Source organism: Poeciliopsis prolifica, unplaced genomic scaffold (genome assembly GCF_027474105.1).
Source record: "Poeciliopsis prolifica strain line A6 unplaced genomic scaffold, Auburn_PproV2 SCAFFOLD084, whole genome shotgun sequence".
Taxonomy (NCBI): Eukaryota; Metazoa; Chordata; class Actinopteri; order Cyprinodontiformes; family Poeciliidae; genus Poeciliopsis; species Poeciliopsis prolifica.
Genome location: NW_026562459.1, coordinates 483,603 through 491,370, shown reverse-complemented (window position 1 = coordinate 491,370; position 7,768 = coordinate 483,603). Strand labels below are relative to the sequence as shown.

Genomic DNA, 7,768 nt, shown 5'->3' with positions numbered 1-7,768 from the left:
TCGGCTTAATGAAAGTTTGAGAGGGTGATGAAGAATGCCGATCAGGATCGGGAAGGAAGTTGGCTCGGCTTCTTGCACCAACAGCTGCAAACTAAAATCCTGGAAAGCTCTGTTTGCATTTCTAGTTTCAGTAGCAGTTGGAAGAAGCACTGCTACTTTAAAAAGTTTCTGTCTTTCAGTTTTTTGTTGTAAAAATTGTCTGAGATACTAAACTGACACTTCTTCTATATATTGAAAGCATTTTAAACCCAATATGTTTACACAAGTGCAGCCGCAGTAGAATTTGGATGCAGTTCTAAGACTTTACTGTGGATTTCTGCTGATTATTTAGAGGTAACCAGACCAAACAACTAATGGGACAGGAAGAAGATTGTTTGTTTAATTTATGTTTTTTTCCCCCCAACAAAAATCTTCAAGGTTTGAGACATTCCTGTCCCTTGGACACCAACAGGAGAACATTTTTGCAGCTGAAGAGGCAACAAGAGAACTCATAATGAGACACTTCTGTCCTGACTATGAACCCCCACTGTCACTATTGCAATCTACATCAGACATGAATGAAATCATCTAATGTCTGATTTCCATTGAGAGATTTAATGGTCACATTTTTAAGGCCAGGCTTGAGGAAGCCAACGATCCGATTTGCTGATATCTTGCAGAGAACTTCCAAACTTTTGATTCATACTTTTCCCAGACTCAATTTTCTGCAGTCCTCTGTCCCATTTAAGCCATTTTTAGTGCAAACTGCATAATTTCCTGTTATTTTTAGTTGATATTTCCATAGTGGGTGGTACATCCATTTCTTGACATAAATCAATAAATTCACAAGATATTTCCCCGTCCATCTTTCATAAAGATTGAAGGTTTTTCATTTCTGACCAAAACCTTTTTACAAATATCCATCATGGGAAGAGTGACATTTTTGAAAGTCAAGAGGTTATCTTGAATCTTGAGTTTGTCTTTTTCCGTTACCCATACGTCTTGTATGATTAACGAAAAAAGACAAAAAAGACAAACCCAAACGGAGCGAAAACAGGCATCCTTCTCCAAATGCTGGAGTTTGGGGACTAATTAGTTCTGATAAAACCTGTGGATTGGAAACATTCTGCCTGTCTACCAAACTGTCTCAGCTCCATTTGAAGCTGTTAAATCCAATAATAAGTGTGAATGACTTTAATTAGTGCAATCACAATGCTGTATCTGCCTATGTTAGCTTATTTCCTTTGGGCTGAGCTCTGAAACTGTTTACACACACACATGCGCACACACACAGAGTTCTGTTTGTTAGGCTGTTGGTGTGACGTGGTAATCGCCGACCCAGCATGCACTGAGTAAAACGTTGGCAGCAGCATTAAGACAAACACCCCCCCTCTCTTTAGAGCAAGTCGACCCCCTGCTGTGGGCTAACAAGCCCGTAGTAACCTCGCTTCACACACACACACACTCACACACACATTCTCTGTTTATTCCAGCTTCAGACAAGCAGCCATACACATGAGCATGTAGACACATTGTCTCATTCTTTCACACATACATCCAACTCCAAGGCTACATGTACATTTTCACATTGTCAGGCATCCAAAGGAGGCAGGAAGTCTCTGCCTCCCCTGGAGGGCGAGTGACGGACAGCATCATTGTTCCCTTGCGGTTTTCAAAACCACTTACTGACAGACGATGAATAAATTGGCTTCTGTCAAACTTATCGGCAAATTAAAGCTCGAGGGGGTTGGTGGCTGCAGAAAAAATTAGCTTGCAAATGTTTGCTGGTCGGCGAAAGGCAAAGGGGTTGGTTAGTCCAGCTGCTTTTAAACAATGAACGAAATCACACCCTGCTCTGGGAGATTCACAGTGAAATATCTGCATATTCCCACAACGTTTTCAGATTTTACGCCACCAAGTTCAGACTTCCCACTGCTCCTCTAGGCTGCTTCTCTGATGAATGCTTTTACTGCCTGATCTGTCAGGTTTATTGGTCTTCATGGTTTTAGTTTTGCGGTTTCGTGAGATGTTTAGACCTTAGGACATTGTTTTATAACCCTGCTTTAAACCACCCTGTCTGCTATGTTCCTTGGGTTTCATGATGCTGTTTGTTCACTAATGTTCTCTAACAAATCTAGAAGGTTTCACAGAACAGCTGGATTCATACTGCTGGATTAAATTAGACACAGGTGAACTCTATTGGCTGCATTGGATTTTATTTAGCAGAGTCACAGCAGAGAGGGAAAATTTTGTCAAATTTAAACATAAAATCCAGAAGAAAAAAAACATGTATCCTTTTCCCTCCACTTCACAAGTGATCACATTTATTCAAATCTGTTGAAGTTTGTGGTTGGAATGTGAATAAACTCAACCATTAAATTATTGTATGTTGATTGTGTATCAAAATATAAACGACAAATGAAAGAAAAAGTACAAGTTTTTTTTTCTTGTAAATATCTTTACAGATTTTTATTTTTTATGTATTTTTTGGACAGTTTGTTTACAGCGCTGGTTGTGAACGATGTGAACTGCCTTCATGTGTCTGTTTTGTTTAATACATGAATGCTGCTCTGTTGGTTCTGTTGACCTGAAAAGCTCCATCAGTTGACCTGTTAGTTCACCAGCAACAATCGGGATGCCAAACTGCATTCCTTCATAATGTATCTATTGTAACCCGCAAAGCTCTTCCCAAACAATCACCACACACACACACACACACACACACACACACACACACACACACACACACACACACACACACACAGAAAGAGAGACAGAGAGAGTTTTGCGTCGTGTCAACTAGGACAAAGTGATCATAACCCTTTCTTTCCTCCAGGGTGAATGTTTTGAGCAAACACCTACAGAAGGAACTCCTGATTGATTTGAACTCCTTTCCTGTCCCTCCGGAGGGAGTGTCCTCCTTCTCCTCATATAAAATGCAGCCCGCCTGTCAGCCACAGAGCATGCATGCACAGACACGGCGAGCACTGACACAAAGGAGAGCGAGGAGGCAGGCAGGATCTCCGGATTACGCGACAGCAACGTTTTCCTTCTGGGTTTATGTGGACTGAAAAGTGACACTGACTTCCTGAGATTTAGTATGAATTTGGCAGACTTCCTGGGTTAACCGGACTCCCTCACAGAGCGCAAGTTTTCTGCCAGTTTTGTCCTGGACTGATTGCGCACAAAAGGCAGAGATGGAGGTGCGCGTCCCGGGTTGGTGCGTCCTGTTTGTCCTCATCCTGCACTCAACGCGCTGCAAGGCGGCCAAGGAGCTCCAGTGCCAGGAGATATCCGTCCCTCTGTGCAAAGGAATCGGGTACAACTACACCTACATGCCCAACCAGTTCAACCACGACACCCAGGACGAAGCCGGGCTGGAGGTGCACCAGTTCTGGCCTCTGGTGGAGATAAAGTGCTCCCCGGACCTGCGCTTCTTCCTCTGCAGCATGTACACGCCGATCTGTCTGGAAGATTATAAGAAGCCGCTGCCGCCGTGCAGGAGCGTGTGTGAGCGGGCCAAGGCTGGCTGCGCGCCGCTCATGAGCCAGTACGGCTTCCCCTGGCCGGACCGGATGAGGTGCGACCTGCTGCCCGAGCAGGGTGACCAGGACACTCTGTGCATGGACTACAACCGGAGCCAGACCACCACCGCATCTCCCGTGCTGGCCAAGCCGACCAACCGGCCTCTGAAGCCGTACAACAAGAAGAAGAGCGGCTACGGTCGAGGCTTCCCTGGAAAACACAAACCTGCCGCGTCTCCCTGCGAGACGGGCTGCTTCTGCCGCGCGCCCATGGTGCCCGTCACCGCGGAGGGCCACCCGCTGCACAACCGCGTCAAGACCGGACAGATCACCAACTGCGCCATGCCGTGCCACAACCCCTACTTCACCCAGGAGGAACGGACGTTCACGGCGTTCTGGATCGGATTGTGGTCCGTCCTCTGCTTCATCTCAACTTTTGCAACAGTGGCAACTTTCCTCATAGACATGGAGAGGTTCAAGTACCCGGAGCGGCCCATCATCTTCCTCTCTGCCTGCTACATGTTCGTGTCGGTGGGATATATCGTCAGGCTGATCGCCGGACACGAAGAAGTGGCTTGCAACAGGGAGAGCGGCGCAGAGCACATCCACTATGAGACCACTGGTCCTGCGCTCTGCACCATCGTCTTCCTGCTCATCTACTTCTTCGGCATGGCCAGCTCCATCTGGTGGGTGATCCTGTCCCTCACCTGGTTCCTGGCGGCAGGTATGAAGTGGGGGAACGAAGCGATCGCCAGCTACTCTCAGTACTTCCACCTGGCCGCCTGGCTCATCCCCAGCCTCAAGTCCATAACGGTTCTGGCGCTCAGCTCTGTGGACGGGGACTCCGTGGCTGGGATCTGCTACGTGGGGAACCAGAACCTGGATAACCTGCGGGGCTTTGTGCTTGCCCCGCTGGTCATCTACCTCTTCATCGGCACCATGTTCCTTCTGGCCGGGTTCGTCTCCCTTTTCCGCATTCGGAGCGTTATAAAGCAAGGCGGAACCAAGACTGACAAACTGGAGCGCCTTATGATCCGCATTGGCGTTTTCACGGTTCTTTACACCGTCCCGGCCACTGTCATAGTGGCATGCTACTTTTACGAGCAGCACCACAGGCAAACGTGGGAAATTACGCATAACTGCACGTGCGTAACGGACCGCAGCAGGCAGAGGCCGGACTATGCCGTGTTCATGCTGAAGTACTTCATGTGTCTCCTGGTGGGGATCACCTCGGGGGCCTGGATTTGGTCAGGAAAGACGCTCGAGTCCTGGCGGACTTTTTGCACGCGCTGCTGCTGGGGGAGCAAAGCGTCCGCGGGCTCCATGTACAGCGACGTGAGTACCGGACTGACCTGGAGGTCCGGGACGGCCAGCTCAGTGTCCTGCCCCAAACAGATGCCTCTGTCCCGGGTCTGAGCGGAGGCTGCCGAGGGACGCCTGAAACTGTAAAAAACAAAACAAAAAAAAAAAAAAAACACTCTTTGGAATATCTTTATTCAATAAATTATTAAAAACTGAGACTCCAAGATGACGGATTGGCCCTTATGTTTCTAAAAAAGTTCTGAGCTGAGTTCCTTTGCCTTATCCAAATGACGTACGGGTTTAACTTTGGGGGCGGGAGGTCTGACTGATTGTGTTGGGATTGTCCATCAGCGTGTTGTCATTAGCACATTAATGAGCGCCTAATGGCTTCTCTTTAAACAACGAGCCTGTCAGCAGCAGCAGCAGCAGCAGAACAATGTACCTGCCCTGAAGAATGCAGAGTCTTATCTGGGATTAAATGAATGCAGAGCCGGCCAGAGGCATAAGCAGAGTAAGCAGGGTGTAAAGTATAAACTTCAAAACAATTCTACAGTTTGTTAATTGTGAATTTAACAGTTCAGTTTGGGTTGGATAAATTGTCACATCTTCAGTTGATTGATTTTATGTTGACAGTCAGAAACAATCTCTCTACCTCTGCATGCAGCTGATGACGTTGCTGTTTTCCACAGGACTGATCCATGTTTGCATCAGATCCTTCAGCACTGCCGAATGACTTTTCTTTTTCCTTTTTTCTTTGCATTCTGCATTAAATGCAGCCGTTTTGCGGTTAAGCAACGAGCCAGCAGTTAATTAAATTCATGTGTTTTATTATGTGATGTACCCGTCTGCAAAGACCGAATCAAAATCCCATCAGATAAAAATCTCATTTATGTTACAACGTCAAATTTGGATAAAGTAAAATAAGAAGCTGTTCAGACACTTGAATGCTAAAAATCATCTGTCGGCCAGGAGTGTTTTGGGTTTTCTTTTTGCAGAAACAAACCGGTTCATCAGCAGCCTTGGAAACAATGGACTTTAATGTTTTACCAGTTCTGCATTATTTCTCCATCGTGAGAGTGAAATGGTTAAATGTGCATTTACCAAGCTGCTCAATGAAAACACCGACAGTCGGCAAAAATGATTAACTCAACTTGAAACTATGAGCGCTAACAAAACTTTCTGGCTATAAAGGTTTTCTTTAAGCTGCCACATTTGTCAACATGTCCACTACTGGTTATTCCTCAGGCCTGCCCTGGCTGTGTGGTAAACCTGGGGCTCTTCTTCTTCTTCCTACTGTGAAGAACCGCTGTGTCTTAAACATCCACAATGAGAGCGCTCGGCTTGAAGCGAGCCCACAGCCGAGCTGCCACTCTCCATCCATTCTCCATCCATTCAATGCCTTAAAACTGCCTCATACGGGTTGCATCAGCACGTATAGAGTGTATTTATATAATTATTGCTGTACATACTTTGTATAGTTGTATATGTAATTTCACAAGACTGTAAATATGTATAATTCCCACTTTGATAGAAAACTTTATTTTGAAAATAAAAAGGATTTTAATGGATCTTTTTACTTGTGCTTTGTTGTAAAAAGATTGATTTGTTTTAATTTGTAAATAGTCTTTATTTGATTATAATAACTGCAGGTGGTTCTTAAATACATATTTACTATTAATTCTTCACCTGTTTCCCATTCAAAAAGACATTTTGGAGTAAAATGATCTCATACCTTTTTCCATGTTTCACACAGGTGTACAAATACTAGTGGGACATATTTCTTGCTGTCCAGATTTAATTGCTTTTGGTGAAACGAAAGCTTCCAAAAATAAAGAAACTTACATTTTTGCTTATTTAAGGATGCATTAGGAAGACGATTAAATGACTCCAAATAGGATATATCATTTACATTGTTGCCCTTTGAGCCTCAGGCTTCTAATTAAGATGTCAGACCAGAGGGACGGGCTTGTAACCGGCCGACTGACTCCCTCTGTGGTGTATGGAAAGGTAATTATGGCCCCATCAGTGTGTGGTCCGTTAGTCTTGTGCAGGAAAAGACTGTCAGTCAGAGGTGCTTTGAGGTTTGGAGACGTTTTGTGTCCAAGTGCACATCAGGTCTCACAGTGAAGAAAATAAAGTTTTCAGATTAACTCAAAAGGAAAGACAGTGGGAAGGCTTAATGGAGCAACATAAATAAATCTAATGAGGTTGAAACTTTTTATTCAACTTATGCTGCCACCTTGTGGTGCAACTGTAAGAAACTGAAGTGTATTTTCAGTATTTAGGAAAAGCTGAAGGTGGAAAAAAAATTGCATGCTGACATGTTTAATTCGGATCTGTTTCTATCATTTCAGTTTCAAACAAACCCATACTGTTAAGAGGTTGAAAACATAAACATTTATTTAAAAATAATTGTTGTTTTTATTAGATTACATTCAATCCAAGTCTTTAATTTAATTTTAGTCAAATCAAATGTTCCCATTAAAACCAATGAAGCGTTCTGCAGTGCCTTGCTAAAGGCTTTAACTGGTTTAATTGGGTATCTACAGATTTAATGTTGAAAGAAAATGATGAATGATTTTCTCCTTTTTTAAAACCAAGAACCTGGAGTTTCATTCCTACATAAATCCCTGTCTCAAAATGAACACTCTGATGAAGGCATCAGAGATTTGTCACAGATCATAAGCAGTTATGCTTGCCATAAATGATAAACTGTAAAACTGCTCATCACACTCTCCTCTGTAAAACATGGTCTCAGCAGGATGATGCTGTGGGAATGTTTTACTTTGGCAGAGACAGGAAAGGTGGAAGATGGATGGATCTGCATACTCGGCCTGTTGGACGTTGAAAAAGACTTGAGACTGGGGTGAAAGTTCACCTTCCAGACCAACAACAAACATGTCATTGCCTTAAATCAAACCATATTAATGTGTAAGAATTATTGCTCCGGTGCTCCTACTGCA

General features: G+C 44.3%; 1 protein-coding gene across 1 annotated transcript; it reads left to right on the top strand.

The window, feature by feature from the left end:
- The first annotated feature begins 2,952 nt into the window (after positions 1 to 2,952).
- On the top strand, positions 2,953 to 6,373 carry LOC129353127 (frizzled-8-like). Its single transcript, XM_055022349.1, has one exon. It carries the CDS (start codon positions 3,177 to 3,179, stop codon positions 4,917 to 4,919), a length of 1,743 nt encoding a protein of 580 aa, XP_054878324.1. The 5' UTR covers positions 2,953 to 3,176; the 3' UTR covers positions 4,920 to 6,373.
- The last annotated feature ends 1,395 nt before the right edge of the window (positions 6,374 to 7,768 follow it).

What these genes read in the sequence shown, in the direction of transcription:
- LOC129353127 (XM_055022349.1), top strand. Translation starts at nt 3,177, where the DNA reads ATGGAGGTGCGCGTCCCGGGTTGGTGCGTCCTGTTTGTCCTCATCCTG.